Genomic DNA, 25783 nt, shown 5'->3' with positions numbered 1-25783 from the left:
GTCAAACGGAGGAAGTCTAGTTTGCATACTTTTGAAGGATGGCTGTGTCATAATCGTATTGCACTACATAATGATGTCATATCACCACAGAATGAATTGAGGAAGGGAAAAATATTAAAATTGGTCCCAGAAAAAAAAAAATTTACATAATGAAACTTCTTGGAATTCATTTCATAAACAAACCTGTGAATATAGTCATGTGCTCTAATAGATGCTTACTAATGAGGCCATAAAAGAAGTTACAGTTGCTTGCATGTTTGCAGACTGAGTAGTTTCCCCCAAAAAATACCGAAAATGGGTTATATGAAAATGGAGCACCTTATGCTAGGGTTTAAAAATATATTTTAAATGTACTGTAGGTGGTAATGTTGGATTAGCTTAAGAGGCAGTCCGAGTAGCTAATGAATCTCTTAAAAACTGTACCTCTGTGGTTTATGAAAATTCAGCTCCATAAAATGTAAGGAATTCATCATTTTTATTTGACAGTCTCCTCCTTTCGTATTTTTTTTCCGCTTTGATCAAAGGTGGTTGAAATTTAGTCATGTTTTCAGGTGATATTAAAGTGATTTTTTTTAATTTCATCTGCCCTCCTTTAACTGTAGCTGTAATTCTTTAATTCATCTCATTATGGAGCTCTTGTAAGTGGGGACCTGCCCGTATTCCATGGTTTTACACTTCTAAGGTGCTATATTCAAAATGATTTTAAATGGATTCATATATGTTATTGCTTTTGAAATAAAAGTAAACATTTAAGCTTTCAGTGACACAAAAGACATTACAATTTCTTTTTAAAAAATGAAAGAAAATCCAGGAACAAAGTAGTGAGTATGTGGTGTTTTTCATCAAGCCTCATTCAAGATGCTTGGGATGTTTCTGAACGTTTAATCTTGGCACTAACAGCTGAGAATGTAGTGATAAAAGTCATAAGACTCATGATGTAGATTCTGCTTTATTGGTCCACACCCCAGACTCAGACATCTCTGAAAAGTTACAAAGATTACAGGAACATTTCATTTCTGAAACTACAGTGGGAATGTTTGGAAGAGAAAAAAATTGAAGATGGCAATTTAGATAAGCTACAAAATATGTGATCTTCTGAATTGAGCTTACACAGGCACAGCAGTTATCAGCCAGCACAAGTCTGAACTAATCCTCCAGTGCCATAATTGTGCTTTTACCCATCATTGCAGTTTTTAATAATAATTTGTAATGGAAAAAAGACAATTGCAATTTGGTGCTTGTTCTGTGATTATAGAAATATATTTTGTTGGATTGTTTTTCTGTTTTAAAGGAGAGCAGAAATTCTTCATGGGCTTTGCAGGGTTTTTCTTTTAGCCTTTTTCAAGATAGTAGTGAAAAAATGCTATATATTTACTGAAAATTCAGGGGGGTTGTATTCAAGTACGTGAATTTGTTTCTAACTGCGAGATGAATTAATAAAAGCCTGAAGAAAAGGAAGCTATCAAGTAAGAAGTAAAACCTCCAAATATTTCTGCAGCAAAGCTAGACTTGAGACTCTTTTGGTTGAGGAAAAAAAAAATAGGAGACAGGGGAAGAAGGACCATGAACCAAGTGGAACCTTAAAATATGACTTGCAGATCAGTGAAGAAGCAGATGACAGATTGCAGAACGTTCAAGCTGCTTGCCTCAAGCTTCTCTTTGGTATTACTTGTGTCTTTTTTAATGTAACTTTTTTTTTTTAATTTTTTTTTTAACCTGATCACTTGGTTTAGTCTGTGAGAGTTTACGTTTAGTGACTTTACAGAACTTACCATGTTTTCCACATAGGAAATGCCTCAGAAAGAAGAGGGATTCATGGGTGTAAGTGCAGCATTTGTGAAGCTGCCCAGCAAATCTGGCATTCTAGTTTTCTGCCCCAAATGGCTTCTGCCTGTAATTCCCCAAATGCTTGTTGCTGGGGGCCTGGCACTCTGGAATTATTTCTGTCTGCTTCTTGTCAGCTTCTTTCCATTTTCATGACTCTTTTTCGATCTCAGGTATTTACTTGCAAAACCCGCATTGATCGATTCCCGCTGAAGATGTGCTGGTTGCCTTCCTTCTGGGCTTTTCTCTGAGTCCTGCATCTTCTTGCTTAACCTGTTGTGTTTCTGGGGCTTTCTTTTAATGGATCTCAGGTCACTGAGTGTTTTGGAGGACAGTTGGGCAGTCACTAGCATACAGTCCCCAGTATATCTAGTTCTTTGTAGTTTGTTCTCTCCTAAACTCAGGTGTCCATCTCAGTCGTTCATGTAGTTTAATGGGTGTCAGTGCTTTTCTCTTTGTACACCTTGAACGGGAAAAATGCCATCCAGATATTTAACAAATTTAAAGATTTTGAATAATGAATTCTTAACTTTTCTGTCCAAATATTAGGAAAGCATTGTGTATTCACAGAACCACAGAATGGTTGGGTTGGAAGGGACCCTAAAGCCCATCCAGTTCTTCCTCCTGCCACCCACCAGACCGGGTTGCCCAAATCCCATCCAGCCTGGCCTTGAACACCCCCAGGGATGGGGTGCCCACAGCCTCTCTGGGCAGCCTGTGCCAGTGTCTCACCACCCTCTGAGGGAAGAATTTCCTCCTAACCTTGAATCTAAATCTCCCCTCTTTTAGTTTAAAAACCCTTCCCCTTGATCTATCACTGTCCGCCCGTGTAAAAAGTTGCTCTCTATCTTCTTTATAAGTTCCTTTTGAGTACTGAAAGGCTGCAGTAAGGTCATTCAGAGCCTTCCCTTCTCCAGGCTGAATATCCCCAGCTCTCCCAGCTTCTCCTTGTAGCATTACATACACAAATACTGCTAGACATCTTTCAACCCTTTTTCTCATCTCCATTGCTGGTTGTTGGTGTTTGGGGGTCTCCTGTATGTCAGCTTACACTTCCCTAATTTGATCCTAAGTGAATAAACAAATTCCCTGACATTCATTGTTCTCTGAAGGAATTAAATGCAGCCAGCATGACTGCATGTGCCTGGTATTTTGGAAAAATTTTGGGCAGACCAGTCACCAGAAAGCAAGCTTTCTGGGTGGTGGGCTGCTCTGGCATCACCTGTGCTCTGCTGCTTTCATTTCAGACTTGGTGCTGCCTCATATGTGGCTTTGCAGCAAATGTAATTACGGGAAGACGAAGTATTTTACAAACTCTGTTGTTGCTTTGGAGAATTAGGTTTGTCCTATCACTTTTCTGTGTCCTTTTTTCAAAAGCATCATCTGATGAGTGATCTGGTGATTCCGTTAAGGTTCATGAGTAGCAGGCATGTCTGTGGGCATAGGTTTCAGTGTATTTTATTTTTTTAAATATTTCTTTTTTATAATATATCACTTTGCTATTACTAGTGACTGAAGGTTTCCTGAAGTGGAAGGTTTCACTAATAATTGCCTGCATGTTAACTTCCAGTAGTAAGAGGCTAAAATTATACACACTTTATAAAGAGCTGTCTCTTTAAAAGTCAGGTCTTATTTCAGAGAGATTGCTGGCAGCTCCAATTTCATGTTCAGGCTTCTTTGGCATTTCATTGGGAGGCTGGGGTGAAACTCCTTTCTATATATATATTTTACTCTAAGCCCTTGCTAATAAGTTATTCCAATAGATTTTCTTTTATGGATTTTCATCTTCTTACAGCCTGAGTCTGTGGTATTTTTCATTACTGTTTTCACTTGTTTAAATTACTAAATGTAATTCTCATAGTTCTTACGATTTAAACAAAATCAGGAGTGTGGGTGTATAAACCTTTCATAAGCTACTGTCACAAACCAGTTGTATTACACAGTAGTGTATAAAGTAGGTCAGAGTTTCTTCATTGTTAGGCTGAAACAGCCAAGTCTTAAACCAGAACATCAGTCCTGATTCTGTTTTTGTGCATTGAGATGAGGGAAAATTGCCTCTGTTTTCGAAAATGGATGGTAAAGATGTTTGAACTTAATGCATAGATAAAAAGGACGAAGACTTAAGCAGGCAATCCTCAAATGTCTAACAGGAGTTTCGCAGATTTTTGAAAATCCTATTCTGAGGAGTTGCCTCAAACAGTAAATCCAAATACATTCAATGCCAGTGCTTCTTTTAGCTGTCATCTGTGCCTCAACATTGCAACACGTATACAATAAACTGTGTTAAATGAGCTGCATTTCCAAGGAACGTGGCAAACAAACAAACGGACGACTTTATTAAAGTAGGAACAGCAAGTCAAAAATATAACAGTTCTGCTTGGAGAGACCCTCACCTCACTTCCAAGGAAATTCAGCACAGTCTTCATTAGTGCTTCTTACTGTAGTGATGGGTTGAAGTGTTGTGTGATTTAGAACGTGTGTGACTAAAGTGGGGTTTAATCAGATTAACGCTGCATTTTAAAATAAGAATCGTTAAAATCAGTAATGTGACAGCTGTATACCACCACCAACTTCAACTGTACTGACAGTAGAAACCTTATGACCTGTGCAGATAGAAACCATAACATTGGAAATAAGTGAGATGCCCAATACTATTTGTCAATTTCAAAAGTGAGCATCACGAGTAAATCTTCAAGAAACAATGAAACTGTTATGAATGCATTAGATCCTGTGGGAGAGATTATTTGCCTTATGTAGTTGCACATCTTATGTAGTTGCACATTTATACTGTTTGTGTCACATCCTGAATAGTAATTGTAGAAATTCACCTGAAAAGTTCTCTGCTTTTTCTTGCTTGGGCTTTTCTTTTTTTTCCTTTCCCCCTTTTTTTTTTTTTTTTTTAATTACTGTCATAGCACCTAAGGGTCTCAGGTACTCTGTCTTAGGTCTTGAAACAGGAGTTGATATTTCAAGACAATATGAAATCCTGTGATAGTGCCTCCCATTCTCGTGTTTTACTTCTGTTTAAGTCTTACCTTACACCTCCTATGAATGCATAATGAATGATTAGGCATTCTCTGTAGATCTTTTTCATGCATTCTGTTAGGCAAACAACTTAGGAGATAAGGTGTGTGAACTTTTGGGAGCTGAATCCAGCTTCCAGTGAGAATGGTTTTATTGGCACTGCCCTGCGACTGGCAGCAGCAATCTCCCCTGCATAAGTGGCATCCTCAGGCAGTTTGTTCTGCCCAGCTATGTCCATATGCCTTTCCCCAGCCTGCAGGAAATCTAAAGAAAGAGAGGCTGTCCCCATTGCAGTAGAACCACGCCACTGCAGTGGCAGTAATCTGCTAGCAGAACTGCACAGTGACTAAGGCGGTAGAGGGATATAACAGGAACTGTGCTGCTCAACTTTAATATGTTTTTAAGGCAATTGAAAATAGAGATGGGTCTTCCTCTTGCTCCTGCTGAACGAATGGCAGGACTCCCAAGACTTAAGTGGTTAAAATTCAGCATATGAGTAGCACGGTGGTAAGCTAATTGTTCATATCGGCATTTACAATATTCACTGCCTCTAGATACGTGTTGTCTGAAAAAATGTGTTGGATTATCAGCTAATGTAAATTGTTCTAAACTCCATGGGAGCTATGCTGACCTGCCAACTAAAGATCTTCCGTAGGCCTTTAAAAATATCAGAGCAAGTTAGTTCAGTTGAGGTGTCACAACCTGAAAAATACATTTTTCCAATGGAAATTTCTAGTGAAAGGACTTAGCCAGGCAGCCTTTTTCCCTGTCTTTCCAGCCTATCTGAATCCTGAGGACATCTTTTCTGTCTGCATAGGAAGCAAGTGTATGTCGAAAGCTATTTAAATAACTGTCTGCAATCCAGATTCATGCTGACAACCTGTGCTTCCTGTTTAGTGTGATGTGATTCAGAATTGTTATGCTTAAGTAACACAGGTTATGATAAGATGTGGATGCCCCTGACTAAAGCTAGAAGCTCCCTAAAACACCTGCTCATTCTAATATGGAACAGCATGTGTGAGCCTGGGGGTGTCTGAACTTGTTGCATTTTTATGAAATACTTGCAAAGGCCTCCTCACCACCAAGGAAGGTTAGGTAATTAGATATCTTGCCACCATGGTCATATCTGGGGTTTCTAAGGCGTCGTCTGTGCTTCCTCCTCATCAAAGATCCCCTTTCCAGTATGTTTTCTACTAGCAGAGATCTTCCAGGTCGGTAGCACTCTGAGCACCACAAATTAGCACATTTGCCTGTTGCAGCCCAATATTCTGGGTATGTACCAAGAATTCTTTGTTTGCTGTTTACAGTTGCATAGCTCAGAAGAATAACTAAACTCTCCTGAAACTGTATGTAAAAAAGGTGACTTTTGGGCTTGTTTGGCCTTCTTTCCCTTTAACGTAATGTTTATAAATATTCCCCAAAAATGTGCTTGATGTGAAAGGTGTACAGTACAGACCTATCTTCTGAATAAACATCTTTTTATATTTAAAAGTTAAAAAGTGGTTTGTAAAATATTAAACTATTAAGAACAGAATATGACAGCTGAAGGCTCTATCACAGAAGTAGACTGAGGAACCAGACTGTTGTATCAGCAGAAGAAAAACATTAGGTTAATCTGTATTACAGCACTCTGAAAGAATACAGAGCTTTGAAAACAGCTTTCACTAGGGGGGTGGGACATTTTACTTTTATGTAGAGCTTTTGTTCATTTAGAATTGTTTACTCCAGCAAGCAACCCTGTGCTCTTTGTTTGACTGATTTTTCCCATTTGGCAGACCCTTTGCAATCACATGGATAACATTCTTCTTTCCACTGAGACATAGAAAAACTATTCTTTATTGACCTTGCTTGTTGTCCTTAATGGCAAAAATATATTTACATACTAGGTGAACCATATGACTAATCGCTGACTTTCAGTGAAAATTCTTCAAAGCAAGAAACTCAGAGTTGCTTTCATTTTTATTTATTTATTTTTTAACAATCCAGTGATTTCTTCCTAGCAAACAACTCTGCCCTCAGCTACACATGCCCAACTCCCACAGCTGGCACTGAGAACTATGTACCAGTATCTGAGGGCTGAAGTTGTCTTAAAAGAAAAAATGCCATGCATAGAAATAATGTCTTCTGGGTTGGGTGGGGAGATTTTTCTCCCTTGTATTGAACAGCAGAGTATTTGCTGGGGAAGTATGGATGTGTACTTTTTCATTTCTGTGGATGTTTTAGAAAGCTAAGTATTGAATGTTTTATTTTGTATGGTTGCAGTGGGAAGCAAATTGCAAGACTTAAAACGTACACAAAAGCATTCACCATTTCAATTTTAGTTGTTGCACCAGTATCACAAAACATGGATTAAATTGTGTGGTACTGATTTAGAAACACATTAGCATTACAGTTTTACTTTGACATGTGAATTGTTGTAAATCAAAAGGAGATTACATAAGGGCCTAGCATGCCAAGATGAAATTCTGTCTTAATATGAGCAAAATTTTGTTGAAACAGATGGAATTGTGCACATTTAGCCAAATTTTGTGTCCATATTTATTTGTGTTTCTGAATGCTCACATAAAATCTTTTCTGATAGACATAAAACTCTGGATGAAATAAATGGGCTCTCTAGTTAGCATAAACTGGAGCTGTTTTACTGACTTCTGCAGAGCTGCAGCAATTTGTGCAAATTCAGGCTCTGCTCATAACAGTCACATTTTCAGAAACACTGTTTCTGCAATTCCAACTGAAGGCAAGGAAAGCTAGGGTTGCTCTGCATTTCTCAGAGGAAAACTCGAAGGGCCTTTTGTTATCGCTTAGCACATGTGCTGAGAAAGTGTAAAACGAAGATCACAGGGACAGTGTTTTCAATGATCTCGCCTACGTGTACTTACTTACTTACATAAGGCGCAAGCAGAATAAAAAGTGGATTGGGCCCCCTGCTAAAGTCCCCTCATTATTTTTTAATTCGGTCTTGTCAAGCTTAGCCCTATTTAGACCTTTAAAATTTCACAGTTAGAGAAGATAGTTGCAGTTCTCCGACTAATTCCATACAAGTCCAACAATGGCCCAGTCAATTTCAAGAAAAGCATAATAAAATGCAGATACCAGGTAGTGCTGCTGTGGTTCAACATGAATTTATTCCGTCACTTAGGCAGACTTCATCTGCACTGTTATACCAGGACCCATCCCCCCCCCCTTTTTTTTTTCCTGCTTCACAATGCTGGTGTTTTACCAGATCAGGAAAACAAAATGTTTTTTGAGGAAGAACTCTGATAAAACGTCAGGGTTGCCACAGTTCTGTGTTCTTCAACCACAGCTTTGTGGTCCTGTCCCCTCCCTTTTTACAAGCACTTGAGGCGGTTCAGGAAACTGCTGAGCCAACTGGAAGAATCAAAATTAGCTGTAGTTTTAGGAGCTTGTCTGCTCAGCTGCTTGCCTGGCTCACAGAGGGTTTGAGAGGTGCCAGAGCTAGGGGCAAGCATAGGAATGTGACCAAAGGTAGAGGAATCTTGCCCTAACCTTTAGGAGAGAGTTTCCTTCATTTCAACTTTGCTCATATTGCAGAAATAAAAAAGGTGGATTTTAACACCAAGTTAACACAAATATTGTAAGTAAATAGTAAAGCCTTTATTCTCGTTAAGAACAGCATTTTGAAAATAAAACATTTGCCCATGCTTTACAACCTTTGTAGTTTTGTATACTTATGTACAGTCATCATGGTACACATTGATTGTCTTGAAAATCCTTTAAAGATGTACTTAATAAGATACCAGTATGCAACAATCAGCGGGAAAAAAAGGTACGTTATAAAACACACATTAATACATTTAATAAATATATTATCTATCAAAAATGAGCTTTAGCTCTCATCAATTAATAAAAAGCACCTGCTTTGTAATCATGTAAGTTGGTAGAATAGTCCAATTGTTTTATTATAAAAGCTACAGTGCTCCCTTTTGCATTGCCTTTGGTTAAGCCCAAGGCATCAAGCTCCAAAGCCAACCAAGATGCCTGTGTTTACACTAAAAACAGAAACATCTAGTTCTACATTTCATGTACCTTGTTTGTAGAAACAAGTGCATGTACTGAGAGTGCTATTCTGAAGATGCTACATATTTTCTGGCAAGTGTCAAACACCCTCAGCTCCTCTGAAAGCAGGACAGGACCTGTGAAGTATGGCTTTGGACTCTTCTAGCCATTGATCAGAAGCCAGTTATTATAAATCTTGTTTTTCAGATGCTTTACAATTTCTGTATGGAAACACCACAAGCACATACCATCAAGGGACAACATAGTAGCTTTTATAGTGTAAAAGCTATGTAAAATTAACTGAACAGTGAAAGGCTTGTGCTTACACTTACTTATGTTGTTCACAGATGCTCTACATTCTAGATAACTCATAAAAGGCAAAAGTAAACAATGTGTTTACTGTAACAGAAATATAAGTTAACATAAAAGTGCCTTTCTTCAATTACATTTTTATTTGGGGCATTTTACATAACAAACTAGTGACTTACAAAAAAATTGCTTATTACTAATTGTATGAAGTTGGAAAGTAAAGACCCTCCTAACCTATTGCCACACCTTCACCACAAATTAAGCCCAATCCTGCTACTTTGCAATGGTGTGAATAGTTCATGTGACCAACTAAGGACAGTAGTCATGTGAATAGCAGATTGTAGGATCTGGCCATATTTTTGTATAAGGCCTTAAATTCCAGTCAGCTTCATTATGAGCAGGATTGGGAACTCTATTTATCAATTCAGTCACATCTAGAAAAAGAAAAAAACACTACTTCTTAAGAGAACTATATCTCATACAGTTTTTGTCCAAGGTCTGTAAAATGTGTATTATAGTTCATAAATCTCGGCTGTAGCATGATAAACCTTTTAAAAGAAAGCTGGACTACCATTTATGCCATGGTCATCTTATATGTTTTTACAGTAGTTTTCTGATTTTTTTTAAAACAAAACCCTGCAGGCAAGTGATGATAAGGGGTTTTATATTATTCCAAATGATGCAACTTCTGGGTAACTATTGCTATCATAAATGTTACCTTATTTGATCAAAGCTTTGCTTTTAACAAGCAAAATGCATTTCTAAGTCACTGGATAGCATGCAATATCCACCCCTACCCTACTTGGTTACCTAGGCCATCTAGTTACTCACAAAATAAAATAAGCAATCCCTACAACAAGCACATGCTTCCTTTGCCTTGAGGAGGGAAGGGCAGGGGGGAATATCTGACATGGAGCTAACGTGCTCCTTTATTCATGCATGACAGAAAACTGTTGCTTCTGGAGGAGAAGGGCTGTGAAATAAAATCCTATAAGATGATCATGGCAAGAATGGCAATATATATTTTTTCATATATATATATACACATATATATCTGTGTGCAACACGTAGGGACTGGTCTTGCAGCCACTGTACCTGTATGTAGACCCAGACTGCTCGTGGGAGTACAAGTCTGCAAGACTAGGTTCCTAATTCAGTAGAAATGGAGGTACATGGAGAATCAGGAAGACTCTTGAAAAATAAAACGCTTATTTCTTTTGCAGTATACAGCAAGTAACTTCTTTCTGTGAAGCTACTAAGCTATTCGGTTATTTGTACATTATATTTTTTAGTTTGAAAATATATATTTTTATTATAGCATATGCAAAGTTTATTTGTTATATGTTTCCTATGCCCTCAAGTAAAAACAATTTGCTTTTAGTATTGAGGAAAGCTAAGATTAACATTGGCCAAACAGTGAAGATACAATGATGTTTTCAATGTCTGATATGTATTAAATGTTAAATAAAGGAATGATAGCTTAAACGTAATGAAAACCATGGCACAAACAATGGGCAATGGGAACCTTTCAAATAACCTGGAGAAAACAAAGATAAAAAGCTTTGAGAAATTCTGCCTTATATCAACTCAAAAAAGTGGAGGTGGGGGGGAGGACAAAGGAAGAAAACACCTTAAGAAACAAAAACAACGACAAACCACCTCCAGAAAGGAGATTCTACCCACTAGGCACTAAAACGCACAACCACATTTAAATGCACAAACAACTGCAGTCAATGGGACTACTCATATGAACAAGGATTAGAAACAGAGGCCTTGACCCTATATGCTGCTGAGTTTCTCCTGACAGGTGATCAGTACTTTTCAGCTGCCACCAAATTCCTGCTCGACAGTATCAGCCTACCAGCCCAGACCGGCTTGTGTCGTGCGGTGGGTCGCCCATCATCCACCATCACAACGAACGTACTTCTGGCAAACGCGAGTCACGTTCTCTCCCCAGCTAAGTCTTTGCAAAGCGTATCCCTCCAAAGTTTCTTTTCATGGCTTCTTCTGTAGGAGAAGTGACAATGCGCGCGGCTCTGCTCGCACCTGGGGTTGAGGAATAAGAGGGAATCCGATTCCAGGCTTCTGGAGAGAGCTGACTATGCTGGACCTACACTTCTTCTCTGCCTCAAGAAGCTCCATAACTCCCATAAACCATGCACAGACCTTTTGTCTCTCCAGAATTGCTTTCATACACAGGCTTTTTAAAGAGAAGAATATCAACCTACAGTGTAATGGTAATTGAGTTGCCACAGAATGACAATGCTTGACTGCACATGATGCTACATGATGTTACAGTACAGCTAGATAATGAAGCAAACAAGGTACTTTTCATGACATTGGAAGTGAAGGTAAAAGGAGCAAAATGGAAAGAAATCCTGTATGTTTTCACACTGTAGTGGCAATCTTTTGTGGCAACGTGAATTAAGTTTAGGTGAAAGGAGGGTATTTTGCAAGCAGCTGGCAACCAAAGTCAGGCTTGCCTCGCACACTAGTTACAGACAAGAGAATATCTTACATTTCAGAATACAATATCCCTCTCTTTCATTTTGAAGTGTGCCTACTTCTATTTTAAATCAGATTCAGCTTCAGGCTTACAATTTTGTTTTTGCAATTAGTTTATCAGTTCAGTGGTGTTCACGTTTACACAAAATCCTCTGTAGGATTTCACAAGCTCCTGGATGTTCTGTTGCTTTGTTCTGGTACTGCTATGGATTCCTCCCTCAAAGACACACTGCCAGGGAACAAAATCTGCAACAAGGATTCTTATTCTCTACAGCCTACAGCCTTTCACCAGAGGTGTCGTCCAGTGTAACTTGGCGGAGCAGTTGGTATCTGCAAATAAGGATAATAAACCCATAACTGAGAGATCTAGTGTGTTCAGACATCAGTGTTACCATGCTACATGTACATGTCAGCTTTAGAGCCCGTATTTCCAGAGCAAAATGATGCAATGAAACTCATGTTCAACCCATACAGTGCATTTACCTCTCTGTAAAAGCCATGACTATAAATGCATTTCTCTCTCATTTTACTATCTAATGCTCTCTAGTAAGCTCTGTATCCACCTCAGAACAAAACAAATTCTCTAGCATCTTATCATCCTTAAACTGCCTTTTTCCTGAGCTGCATATTCTGGTATCAGAAAATACTGGAACAGATGAATCCAAGTATCAAAAGGAAGCTATTCATTACTGACAGCAAAGCACAAGCCTCATTTTATTAAAGTCAGTATGTTTCCCATTGTATTACCCACACTGCAGAATCCTCATACCTAATCTCTCTTGCTTACTAAACCCAAACAAAACTGTACTTAATTAAAAACAAAAGAAGAGACCTGCAATCAGATAGCATTCTTTGGCTTTAAATGTAGAGGCTGAGTTATGGAATCAGCTCATGATTCAAAATAAAAAAGCCCAACTCACATGAGTATAAACTGGCTCATGGGTAAATTTTTAACAAGCATGTTGGTATGCATGAAAAAACATGGGGATGAAAATTATTTTTCAACATTATGCCTACTATATGCGATTTCTTAACTGCAAATTAAACATCATGCGAAAAACATTTAGAAAGCCTGTTTGGCATCAGATCACTAAGCCATTCTTACAACTGCAAGGCTGCAAAAAACAGGTCTATCAAATAACAGCATGCCAAACTATTGCCTGAGAGAGAAAAATCTATGTTGTTATCATTAAAATATTCTATACTCCTTTTTTATGAATCTCTTTCACAGAGATCCACACATATGTAACTTACAAAGAATTATGGACATTTTACAAGAAAATGGAAGATAGGTGAGAGACCACCGTTATCTGCAACAATGATTATTATTTAAAGTAAAGTACTGGCTTGAAACACTTGTGTGACTCACAAAATGTTGAAAAAAAATCAGGTGGGAAACTGTGTCACTTACTAGTTAACAAACTTAACACAAGCGTAGTTCAAAGGGGTCATGTAGAGTCACCAAAGAACTTGGTTCACCCAAGCTACAATGCAAAATGTGAATGGCTAAGGAAGGAAATACGAAATACTTTGTAATTACATCTTGTCTAGAGGGGAAGAGGAGCATTACATGCATACTTGCTCCCTGAATTTTCATTTACAGCTTTCACCCTGTTATGAATAAGCTAAATGCAGAAGGCTTTTCAATTAGTAGCAGTTGCATATGTATCAGTACAAAGCAAAGATTTCTTAAATCATCACGTTTTGATACTTACAGTCCCACCATTTAGTACAACTGCCATCTCAGTTGGCTGATAAACATTGCTTCTAAAGGGAGCACTAGGTCGGCTTCCCAAACTGCCGTTTCGAAATCCTGCCGTCCTTAGCGCTGTGTTTAGAAAAGAGAGATTGTTCTTAGAACCCGGTCAGAGCTGCGCATCTCCTTTGAAATCATAAAAGTTTAATCTTCCAGTTTAGTTACTGGGAACTGTGCCATTGATTTTAACTTTTATGCTGCCATACCAGTTTTCACATTGCTTTTGAACAGCAGGTTTTTGTACAGAATTGGGGATGGATTGCAGAAAAGAAATCAGTTTTACATAAAATTAACTGTTTGCTGTGGAACAGGAAAAGTTTCTCAAACTTTGCTTAGTCTCATTTCACCAGGTGTTTAATGTCTTCAGTCGGTGAACCTGTGATGCATCTTGCACAATGCTTTCTGCAAAATACTTCCTCTATCAGTCTGGATACTGTGGGGTTAAGTAAAATGATATTACCCTTTGCTTTCTATCAAACTCAGAGGACAGAGATCCAAAACATTGCTTGAGCCAGCAAGCATGCTCACAGTCCCCATGAGCATTACTTCAGCATGACGAGCACATAAGGATTTTCCAGATGTTTCAGATTATATTTACTCTGTGAAACTAGAAATATGAAGTAAATATTGCTTTCGAATAGCTTAAACATGGCAATTAACTGAGGCAAGAGAGATGCTGACTGTCCTTCTGAATGTTTATAGCAGAACTACATTAGTGTCTCCATTAATTGCAGCACAAGTTTGGATTCAAGATGTATATTCTGAATGAGTGATGCGTAGTTAGGGATGTGCTTCTTTCCCTCTAAACCAGTCCGGGGACTGGCACACACATACTCTATTTTACTTCAGGGGTAAATAATGGCTTCACTGAATTCAGATGTGGCCAGGGAACAGAGCTCATTTATACACGCTGCTTGAGCGGTTACAGCGGGCAATACTCATCTGTCAGCTGGTAAATAGAAACATGCCTGGATCTGGCACCTGGGGCAAGAATTTCTCTGAGATTTAATTGAAATTACAATACTCAGCTCTCTAGCTGAAGTTGAGGATGAACTGAAGTTTAGAGGAATTTCAGCATAAACTTCAATGAAGTCAGGATTTAATATCATTGCACTGTGTGCAACAAGATTTAAATAGATCCTACTGCCATACACATTCCTCTGTCCACTGCTGCCCTTCTCTTTGGGTGTTGTGCACAGAGCTGAAGAACAGTATTCATTTAGCACAGATATTTAGAAATCCAGCTCTGCAACTGCTCAGCTGTTTTCTTTAATTATATACAGAACCTTAACTGCTCTATATTTTAAGATTATATATATACACACACTATATAGATACATTTTGCAGAACACCGAGAGGACAAAAGATGAAACCCTCTACACTAGAATTATATATCTTTTATTTTATATTTAACTACCTCAGGGTCAGTAGTATTCCTTCTTTGTAGTTTTGCTTCTTATTGTGTGTTAGACAACTGATTGCTCTGATATTTGATAGTACGCACAAAGAAAAAAGATCTCTCTGTAATGCATATGACCATTAAAACATTTACACGTTTCAGTATATAATTTACATGTTCATTTCAAAACTATTTTTAAATGACAGTAAATTTAATTTCAGATTGCTAAGTTTTCCTTCCCTATTACTGCTGTTAGTCTAAAATATTTTCAGCATGAGAATCAGAGAGAAAGTTGCCAAGAAGGTTTGAGTAAATGTCATGTCATAGTCTCCTTTTAACACACATTTTAAATTTAGTTAGCTTTGTTTTTAGGCACTGGCTCAGAGGATGACTTTTAGTACTAAAAGTTATTAAATGAAATTCAGTAACAGAGCTTATTGGGCTTGGGTTTCTTTACAGTTGTAGCACTCCACATTTCTTATCCAGGTTTTTCATGTATAAGACAAATCCTATTTGCCTTGCAGAAGTTGCCCTGTTATTGAGCATTGCACTTTGAGAGAGCACTGAGAATTCATTTAAGTTGCCCTTTTCCAGGGATTCTAAATACTTTACTAATATTTTCTAGAAGACATGGGAATGAAAATAATTCTTCTAAGTAGATATTTCAACATATCTATCACATGAATATTAAAAGCCCAGATTACTATGTTGTTTAAATAACTGAATTTAAAACTGTTTTGCTTTATTAATACTTCATGGTATTCCTGGAATAGAACAGCTCTTGTAGGTATGTATAACTTGGAGCTGTTTTTTAATGAGAAAAAGGAAAAACTATGAGACCATATGCTTATTTGAACCTATAGTTTAAAGATTATTCAGATTCTTAGAATGCTTATTAAAGTCTTAAAAGAAAAAAAGGAAAGCAAATTTGCTTTATACAGAATGAATTAATGGGAAATACATTTAAGCAAACATGTTTTCCATTTAAAGCTAACCACTTATTTAAACAAATTTTACAGTCAGGGAACCAAAAGATGTTTTCTAGTCAGAGAATCACAGAATCACCTAGGTTGGAAAAGAGCTTCAGGATCACCAAGTCCAACCATAAATCACGTCTTCCAAAATTTACGTATCTTTGTTATTCTTAAACGTCATTATTATTATTGAAGAAAGTATCCCTCCTTTAATTCCTAAACTCTTAAAGACAAATTCTTGAATTGAGATTAATTAAACGAATAGCAGAAAAGATTATTCTCTATATACCTGCAAAGAGTCAATTGCTAATGGATTCTGGGTGCTTAGCCACTGACAGCCATCAGTGCAGTGATGTGACTTAAATTAATACTTGGAGCCATAATATGTGACTTGAATACTTTTACTTGTATTTACTTTTACTCTCTACCATGTGAGTAAGTTACTTCTACTCTCTACCATGTGAGTAGGTTTTGTCTCCAAACCCTGTCATTGTAATTCTGTACATAAGTTAGAGAACCAGTAAAAAAGAATAATGAATCTGTTTTGGTTTATTAAAAACATATCCGTCTTCCACATGCCATGGGAATAGGAATGACGTGCATTTATTATGATAAATATTAATAAGGGTATCAGATAAGGAAATCTATTTTGTATTCAGATAGATTAAAACATATCATAAATTACACTATAATACATACTATAATTATTTTATAGCTATCATACTTTAATCCATTTCACTAAAAAACTTGATCACTGAATGACTAGATAAAACAGGATCTAGGTTTTTTTTTTTTTTTAATGTATGCATGAATGAGAATAGTACAGGGTGAAAGATCCAATTTTCTTCTTATATCTGCCTTAGTCAGAAGTAACTCCACTGAAGTCGCTGCAGTTACCTTACTATGAAATTAATTTAATGGGAGTTGGAGGGCAGTAAAAAAAAAAAAAAAAAAAAAGAAAGATGAGTGCACTAACAGTCTACGGTGAAGCTGCCTCTGCTTCTTTGGAACAGTAGTAATAAATAACCATTCTTTCATCCTCGTGACTTTTGTTTATCACTACCTGTGTTACATACTCACAGGATCTTAACTCTTTTCTGTTCAAAGCTTCCATGCAAGGAGGAGACCTTTAAAGTTCCTGCTAAAGCACATGGAGGGAAAATACTTTTCTGACCCGACACTGTCACAAACAAGAGTGCTCTTTTCCTACATGTCTGGTCTACATCCAGAGGAAATATCAAAACCAGAGGAAAACAATGATACGTAAAGATGAAAACAAAGGTAAAGTGCCTGGATAGCCATTGGCTGGGATGCCAAAGTTCTTGTCTCAATTACAGTGAATAAAAAGCAGTTTGTGTAGTACCAAAATCCTTTGTCTAATTGTGGGACTTCACCAGAACACAACCTACCCTACACAACACCATTAGGCTAGTCACATCACCGGTCACATAAGCATCCCTGTATATTTTCTGATATGTGTTAAACTTTCAGCAATGGTTTGGATCTCTTAAACAAACAGTTTGGCTCTGGCCCTTTTGGTAATCACTCAAACATTTTCATTGCAAATTTTCATTGTGTGTCATCACACATTGTTCTGTGTCACCAAACAGCTATGACAAGGAAAGCAACCATTACCTTGAAACCTGTCTCTGCATATTCTGTTCACATATTAAAGTCTTCAGGACAAAAACTGTCTTTGAACTTGCCTGTATGCCACCTTGCATTTTTTTCTCCAGTGTCACAAAGTAGCAAAGTCCTGTGCTATTACTGGTAGCATGATTACTATGCTAATGGTAGTATGATTAGTAATAATTATTTTGTTGCTGAAGAGACTGAACACTTTGTAACATGGAGAACTTACTTGATTTTTTTTCTTGGGTTTTAAAAAAAAATACTTCATATAAAGTGTTGTTAGTAATGACAAAAATGTTATGTACGTTGTTTGAAAACAGAAGTTATATTTCCAGTGTTTTCCTTCTGCTTTTGGTGTTGTTCATTTTTTCAATGAAAAAAAACAAGACTCATTCTAACCAAACACATTTTCTGTATTGTTTTTCCTTTACTATTTTCTTAATTGATTTCTTAACAAGCATTTTAAAAGTGAGCTATATGCAATGTAAAAATAAATAAATGTAATGAGCCTTGTTCTGAATACCTGAAAAACATCTCATACAGATTATTTTCTTTGTTACTACAGAAAAATTGTAAATTCTTACCTGCATTATGTTCATCCATTGAAAAGGCTTTATTTTCCATGTAGCTTCGAGGAAGCTGTATATCTTCCTCAAAAGCAGTTTCACGCATCCTTGGCTGTGAAGTATCAAAATAATTGGGAGTGTTTTCCTGCTGTGATGGAAGGATGGTACAGTGGACCTCAGGGATAGCATGAAAAATAACAAACACCCAACCACTGGACACCAGTGCAATAGCAAGAGTGGGATCACTCCATTTGTCTCTTCTCTTTAGTTCAGCATTACCAAAGAGGTACATAGTCATCCAGGCTACCCAAATCAGAATGGAAAAAAAAAGTGTTATAATGAGACATACTCCATTTTTCTTCCATTTCTTAAACTTTCCACAGAGAGTGAAAAGAGAAAACCCCATGGTAAATACCATCAGGAACATAACGTAAATCAAAGCCATAGCAAAATCCATTGGTTCGTAGCTGCAGGCCAACTTGTTATCTCTGACAACTGTTAGTATTAACCACTCGGTTGCAATAATGACCTGAACGAGCATCAGGCATATTGCCACACCAGCTAGATGCCAGCCAGATGGACTTTTCCCATGTCGAACTAGTCTACGAAGTCTCCAGGCTTGAGCTAGCAAGCACGAGAAGCACAAAGCAAAGATAACTCCCCATAGAAACCTTCGGGTAGAGCACACCATTTCGTCTTCTTGGATGATGAAAGCAAATGTCAGCCCAAACAGTCCAAGAGTCCCAAAAAGAAAGAGGAAGTGCATTCCCAGGGGGCTCTTCTTCTCTTTCTCCTTGATGAAGGGCAGCCTCACCAGCAAAATCAGCATCAGCAGTAACGTTGTCAGCACACCTGCTCCCGCAACTGCCTCCACAACTATTCCCCAAATGGCATCCAGGTCGCACAGGTACACATACTGCGGGAGGAGATCCAGTCCGCACCCTCTCGGCGTGCTGGAGTTTTCAGAAGAGCCATAGCTGATCACGAAGAGGAGGAAGAAACCAATGGCTGGGTAGGTTTTCATTTTTCTGTCTGAGACAATAAAACATTTGTTTGTTTAGCTACAGGTCACTTTAGAGGATTTCACAGGAATTGGAAGTACAGCCTGTTTTAGTAGCTCATGTTTACATTTTTTTTTTTTTTGCACTGAATTTCCAGCTGAATTAGCCTACCCCTATCCCCTTGTGCTGCCCTCCCAGAAAGTTACTTTTACCTTGTACGCTGAGTGCAAACTGCATTTGCATAGATAGAAAACGTTTCCCATCACCACCCCTGCAAATATCCTAAAACGCGACCAGAAGAAACAATTTATCATGTTGTGAAATCATACATTATCTACAGTATTTTACTGTTCAAATTTGGCTTCTTAAAGAATGTGCGAATTGCACTGGACATGATACAAGCGTAAGTTGTATCCGAATTAGACTATTTCGGAGGCTTGCTGCTTTACTGGAATAATGATAGAGTTACCCCCTCTCTCCTCCCTCCCCCCATCCCCACCCCTCTTTAAAAAAAAAAGAGAGAAAGAAGTCTGAGGAAAATAAACATTGGGCTTTTTTTTTTTTTTAAAAGGAAAATCTTGTTTTCATCCTCAGTCAATAGGCAGTTACGATATTCATTCCTTTCATCCTCTTCCAAAGCCCAGGTATTAGATTGCATTTGCGAATGGGAATGGTTGGCTGGAGAAATCTCATATTCTGCAACAATGGTGCACACATGTAGTGTCATCAATCAACTCATCAAAAATGAATGTCTCTTTGTGCTTCTTAGCAAATCTAAAGCCATTCAGTGAAACAAACAACAAAAAACAGAGCATCACTTTCCTCAGCCTACAGAGTGAACAATTGTAAACTCCCCAGGAACACCACATATCACGCTCAATCATCAGGACCAAAAATCTGGACAAATTCCAGCAAGTCAAGACAAATTCCTAGTTTTAAGCAGAACACAGATTAGGTGATTTAAAAAGATATATGTTACGCCATTTGCTTTTACTTAGCAAAGCAGGAGATTGTTAAAAATGTAACGTTTAAATGAACAATCTGTCCCAGAGAGAGAAAACACCACGTGTACCAGATATGAAACCTCATCCTGTTAACCTTCACTTGCATAATAAGTGCTGCAGATTTCAGTAGGATTACATTCAGTGATATGAACTGCATGCCTGGGTGAAAATGCTCAGAATAAGAATTTCATTATATGGTGTATGGAGAACGTATGGAAGAAAAGCACCATGGAAGCAGGCACTAATGTTACTCATGTAGCTCACATGACATGTTTAAGATACACAGCAAAAAACAGAGGCACTATCAGTAGCTTTTTTACAACTTACACAAAGCCCTAAATGATTACTCATATAAAGGTGTTTTATAAATCAGAAATGTGTTTAATGAAAACATCAAAAATTTTAAGGAGTTGAAAATAGTTTAAAGTAACAGTGCAATGTTGTTACATTGGACATAATCAGTCCTAACCAGTGCCAAAACTATTTACACACACTGCACAAAACAGTGCAGTGTCTATTACAGATGAGCACTATGGGTTTTCTTCCGGTGCATTATAATCCTGTAACAAGCAAAGTTAAATCTTGAGAATCTCAATCTTTAAGCTAATGTTCATCCCCTTTCGCTGAATAATGAACAGTGCCCATTTTAGGCTACTGCCAGGAGACGAATGATGGAAATTACACTTTCCTATTAGAGGAACCAAGACAGCAAATGTGCTAATATAAATGCGTAATGACTTTATGGTCTTCATTTATGCAACAGACAAAAAAGCTTATTACAAAATTTCATCTCTGAAGCAGAAGCTGTGACAAATAAGGTGACAGGGCATTGGACAAACAAGAGAAGAGTAATGAATGAGCTGTGCCTGCCCACAGAAATTACAGTATCCTCACACTGTTGGAAGGGCTAAAATGTTCTAACGATACAATGACTTGCAGCTAATGACTAAAGATTTTTTCCTACCTAACTGTAATTTTCTTTATGGTGAAATGGTAGATGATTTACTTATTTGTACCTGATTTGTATAACAGGTTTCTCAATGACTGTCATAACACGGTAAAAACACTGACTTTACAGAAAGAAAATTAATCATCAGTGAAATATATTCATTTTCCTATTGAAAATTGTTATGCTCGATAAATCTCTTTACGAGTACAGAATTAACTAGAAGGAAACATTCTGAAGGTAACTTCGGAATCCCTTCTACACATAGGCGGTTCTTACTCCAACTAGTGCATTTACTTTTTAGGATATCCAAAACATCCAAAAAAAAAAGTGGGGAATGGTCAGCACCTGCTGGTACAAAGGGAGGAAATCCACTAGGATCTAAGGCAATGCTGCAAACCATGGGTACCAATTTCAAGAAGCAGGAGGTCATGTGGAAAGTTACTCAAAACTCATCCTCAAACAATGTCTCCTAAATTGGAAACAATAAACAGCCCTTTAAATGAGGATCATGTTAATTTTCCACTACCCTACCACTTAAAAATGATGATATACATGCACTAAATTGGTTTTAATACTAGCTTTGTTTATTCACTGCTCTCCAAAGACCTGGGGGGTAATGAATTAAGTGCAAGTATCTCTAGTTCTAAGATATTTTCCAGTTTTCTGGTTACTTTATTCATGTCATGTAACCCTCATGTGATTGAGCTATTCTAGGACAGTCTGTTTCCATGGAGATTGTGCTGCATGGGTAAGCAGTCATATTGTCAGCCCATCATTTGTTTCCTCTTCCTATTTGGAAGTGTTTGCGAAGGGAGGGTTAATACATTTGGAGTATTTTCCCCTGCTTGAAGGAGTAGTCTCTTTAGGAAAGAGGGAAACACAGAAATTCAGAGATGTTCAACTCGGGAGTTTTCCCAAGTTTCTTCCCTCTGTGAAATTACTTTTGGGAGAGCCGACAGAAATAAACAGTAGTTCTCTTAGAAAGCTCCAATGTAGTTACAGTATAAAACAAGAAATCTCTAGGATTGCTGACAGGTATTCTTGGTGTGCAATCACATTCCCATCACATGTCAGCAAGTCATGCTGAACAGTAGATGCTTTCTACATCAAAGCTTTCAAACTGGGCTTCCTCCAAATGAGGAAGCTTCTCCTTGTCACTGCTATATATATAGCCACATTTGCAACCAGTTTACTACATACTTCTGCCTGACTAGGTAAGAACTGGCAACATTAATATGCAAGCCCCATTATGATACCAGCCCAAAACCTCTTGCTAGCACTGTTACTCAGCACTGAACTCTCACCGGTACATAGACGAGGAAAAACTGCATTACAACACTGAAGTTTTAGCTTTAGCTGAAACCACAAACTGAGTAAGTAAAAGAGAAAACTGTAAAGCCTTTTTTTTCCAGAAAAGTTGTTTTGGAAAAGCAAAGTATATCAGTATGGGTTTCTTGTTAATATAGTGCCTTCCTCAAGCCTGTGTTGTGGGTGGAGAGGCAGAAGCCCGTGCGTCTCGATTTTACTACGGAATCTCGTCTCTGCTTATTATTCCCAGTAGCTACATAAATCAGTGACTGTAGGAGAGTAGTATTTTTACCTCTTTATGTCTAGATTAGCTCTCAGCAAAGTTACGCAACCTCTCGGCAGTAACAATAGCTCTCTGTTTGACTGGCACCTCACTCCTACTACCACCGGAGAGCTACAGCAATAGTAATGCAGAAATGTCACAGAAACATTCCAGCACAGACACAGTCAGCGACACCAACGTATCTCCGGCAGAGCTGAATGAAACTGTTAATACAGAAGGAAATCAGCTTGATTTTTTTTGTCCCCAGATCCCCCTCCAAATTGCAGTACGACTGGTTAAGCCAACATACCTGGACCCGAGAGCAATCACAAGCACATAAAATGAATCAAGGAGCTTTAGGTATTTCAGGCATAAGCAGCAAACAAACAGTAGGATGGCTTGCAAATCCAGTCCTCAATTTTCAGTCCAAAATCTGTACTCAGTTACCAAGCACAAACTGCTGTTTGCAGCAGAGTGAAGTCCCCTGCGCTATCGGGTGTAGGGGACAGTGCGAGAACCGGTACAGAAATGGCAGACACGGAGCTGCCCCAGCGGTACAAAGTACAATTGCAAGCAACTGAGCAGAAAGAGAAAAATCTCACAGTTGTCATCAAAAAGTTGTCATGGTTAAAAATCAGCGAGGCTTTCAAGAGCTGAAGCCTTCTGACCAAAGACTGCAAATCTCTTACCTAATCAAACACATACTGCTGTATGCTGTTAGAGAATATCTATAGCAAGAATAAATCTGTAACCATGCAAAGGTTTATGTTATTTACGCTTAGATGCATTGTCCGATCCCCTTCTTACAGTCCTAACGTTAATCAACTGATACAGGAGAATGCATCCAATCTCAGAAAAGGAAAACAGCCCAGTAAATAAAAGCAGTAGTAGCACAAATAGTAACCTGCTCTGCCATGCACAGGCAAAAGACTGGTTCACTGTAGCATTTCCAAAGAAAACCGCCCCCACCACCAAGTGTTGTGGAGAGATGGTAGCAAGCGAGGAATTAATCACAACACGGGATCTCTGCCAGCTGCTTTTGATCAGATTTGAAGAATGAGCTCCAAGACTGATAACAGAGCAGCAACAGCCAAGCCAAGATCAGACTACTGAGGAGATGTATTTCTAGAATAATAATTAATAGTACAATTGCACTTTGTATGCAAAAACACAACCCTGGTTCAGATTTACCCTGCGTTGGAATAACCCACGTAATGCTCACAGCTACAGAAAGCATGACCCCACTCCAAAAGACGTAGGAAGATGTGTTTTCATTTAGAAATACTTTGCGATGCTGAATGTTATATGAAATGATCTTTCAGCTGTTCTAGGTGCTCACCATTTCCTTTGGTCAGACCCTGTATATTCTCTGTGCCTAAATGCTTATGACTACAAAATCTGGTCTTATTATGCTACTATCGACCAATGACACCAATCAATGTTTTTTCTTTGCTTTGCTAATTCTCAAAACTGTTTCTCTTCATGTCACAGCCTCGTGACGGAGGGGTTCCCTTCACCTGATGGCCCTGATGCAGTGAGACAACACCTCAGCACCCACATCCCCGGCTGATAAGCAGCATGTAAAGCACCGCACAGGCTCCGTGCTCCAGCAACGAGAACCCACTGAGGTGTCGAGGTTCAGCGGGCAGGAAATCCTGTTAGCCTTGGGATAAACATCAGGTCAGGCGTAAACAAAGGGTTCACATAAGTGCTAAATCCTATCGCTATTTAGCTTTGGGCAGAAGCAGTACAGAGGGAGGGCTTTTTATTAAGTGGAAATTAAACCGCTGGCGGTGCTCAGCCCTCCCGAGTCGCGCTGCACCCCGACCTGGGGCTCCCACCTTCCAGCTGAGGCCGGGACCAGGCAGAAAGGAGCAGCCAGGGGCCAGCAAAAGGCTTCTCCCCCCGGTCCCGGTCCCGGTCCCGTTGCCCGGCCCGGAGCACAGCGCCCGGTGCCGGCGGGCGCTTCCCCGCCTGCAGCCGCTTCCCCGCTCCCCCTTAATCCTCCCGCACCGCCTCCTCCTCCCCGCCCGCACCGAGCCCGCTCCAGCCCGCTCCCCTTCGGCCCCCCGCTCCTTCCTCTCCCCTCTGTCCTCCCAGGCTCTCTCTCCCTCCCCCAGCCTGGCTCAAAGCCCCCTCCTCGCCAGCCCTTCCCGGCGGGGGCAGCCCCCTCCTCCGCCCCCCTCTCCTGCCCTATATCCACCCTAATCCCCCTGCCGGACTCCCTGCAGCCTGCTGTCTGCTGCCGGCCACCGGGCTAATTCCGCGGGCACAGCTCGGGGCCGGCACCTCCGGGGGCCGGGAACTGGGGAATGGGGACCGGGGGCTGGGAAACGGGGACCGGGACCGGGGACCACTCACCCGCTGGCTGCTGCAGCCGAGGCCGGCGGGGCAGCTGTGTCCGCCTGCCCGCCGCAAGTCACATCCCGGAGCCTGCGAGCACCGAGCCCCCCCGAGGCTGCTCATGGAGCGCCTGGCCCCGGCACGGCACGGCACGGAGCGGTGCGCTGCCCGCCCTGCTCTGCACCCTCCGCCCCGCTGCGCTCCGACCCGGCGGCCAGCCCCCTCCCACCGCCCCGCCCCGGCACGGCACGGCTCGGCTCGGCACGTATCCACCTCCACGGGCACCGGCACGGCACGGCTCGCCCCCAGCCCGGCCGGATTGCTGCTGCGAGGTGCAGGGACCGCAGGGCACGGGGAGCAAGCACCGTGCGCACCCAGGCGTGCGGTCCTCCGCGCCCCGGGGCTGTGCGGACGGGGTGCGAGAAATACGGGCTGCAAACCCATCCCGGCACGTCGGCTGCGTGTGCACACCTCCGGCTGGTTTGGGGATGTCAGGGGAGGGAGGCTTGGCAGTTCCGTGGCAGCTGGGGGTTTGCGATGGGCTGGAAATATTCACCCCATCTGCCTCCAATGCACGTGTCCAACCTGCTGCTACCTTAGACATTCAGAAGAGAGAAACTGTATTGAGCAAGCGACATTTTCCAGGTTGCTTATGCAGCACAATTCAGGAATAGGCCCTGTGAGCGCATGGGGCCCCGCAAAGGCGATGCTCGGAGCCGGTCGGTGCCTCCCAGCTCGCAATGAGCAGCTCACGTCCCCCTTCCCTGCTTCTGCACAGCCCAGCTCTGGGAAAGCTGCAACCCCTCCGAAAGCAGATGCTGTGTTCACAGGACAGGGCTTCCTGCAGACTTCAGAAGGAGTTATTTGTAGCAGGGAAAGACAGCTTCAATTGGGGATGTTCACTGAACAG

At 39.9% G+C, this 25783-nt stretch overlaps 3 protein-coding genes across 6 annotated transcripts in view; 2 read left to right on the top strand and 1 right to left on the bottom strand.

The window, feature by feature from the left end:
* The window catches only part of IQCK (IQ motif containing K), a 54598-nt gene extending 36627 nt beyond the window's left edge, over window positions 1–17971 (top strand). For both annotated transcript variants that reach the window (XM_048060786.2, XM_048060811.2), the window contains exon 9: window positions 16916–17971. In XM_048060786.2, the coding sequence (XP_047916743.2) occupies window positions 16916–16941 (26 nt within the window). In that variant the 3' untranslated portion in view covers window positions 16942–17971. The remainder of the gene's footprint in view (window positions 1–16915) is intronic.
* Window positions 8442–25081, bottom strand: GPRC5B (G protein-coupled receptor class C group 5 member B). Of its 3 annotated transcripts, none has more exons than XM_048060716.2 (4): window positions 24892–25081; window positions 18025–19034; window positions 13395–13507; window positions 8442–12009 (listed from the first exon to the last, which is right to left on the bottom strand). In XM_048060716.2, exons 2-4 carry the CDS (start codon window positions 19028–19030, stop codon window positions 11965–11967), a joined length of 1164 nt encoding a protein of 387 aa, XP_047916673.1. In that variant the 5' UTR covers window positions 19031–19034; window positions 24892–25081; the 3' UTR covers window positions 8442–11964. The 3 variants fall into 3 exon arrangements, with proteins under 3 accessions (XP_047916673.1, XP_047916664.1, XP_013032486.2); XM_048060707.2 differs by having other exon boundaries at window positions 18025–19038; window positions 24892–25080; XM_013177032.3 differs by lacking the exon at window positions 24892–25081 and adding an exon at window positions 22841–23016 and having other exon boundaries at window positions 18025–19038.
* Window positions 24002–25783, top strand: part of LOC106033474 (acyl-coenzyme A synthetase ACSM4, mitochondrial-like) — a 206934-nt gene continuing 205152 nt past the window's right edge. Inside the window, exon 1 of the mRNA XM_066977917.1 lies at window positions 24002–24210. The gene's annotated coding sequence lies outside the window, so the exon portion shown is untranslated. The remainder of the gene's footprint in view (window positions 24211–25783) is intronic.

Source organism: Anser cygnoides, chromosome 15 (assembly GCF_040182565.1).
Source record: "Anser cygnoides isolate HZ-2024a breed goose chromosome 15, Taihu_goose_T2T_genome, whole genome shotgun sequence".
Lineage (NCBI taxonomy): Eukaryota > Metazoa > Chordata > Aves > Anseriformes > Anatidae > Anser > Anser cygnoides.
This window is presented reverse-complemented; position numbering and strand designations above follow the sequence as displayed.

Coding starts and splice junctions, on each gene's coding strand:
- GPRC5B (XM_048060716.2), bottom strand. CDS start 19,030: ATGAAAACCTACCCAGCCATTGGTTTCTTCCTCCTCTTCGTGATCAGC. Junction 13,508..18,024: donor AATGGATGAACATAATGCAG/GTAAGAATTTAC, acceptor TTCTAAACACAG/CGCTAAGGACGGCAGGATTT. Junction 12,010..13,394: donor TTGTACTAAATGGTGGGACT/GTAAGTATCAAA, acceptor CCTTATTTGCAG/ATACCAACTGCTCCGCCAAG.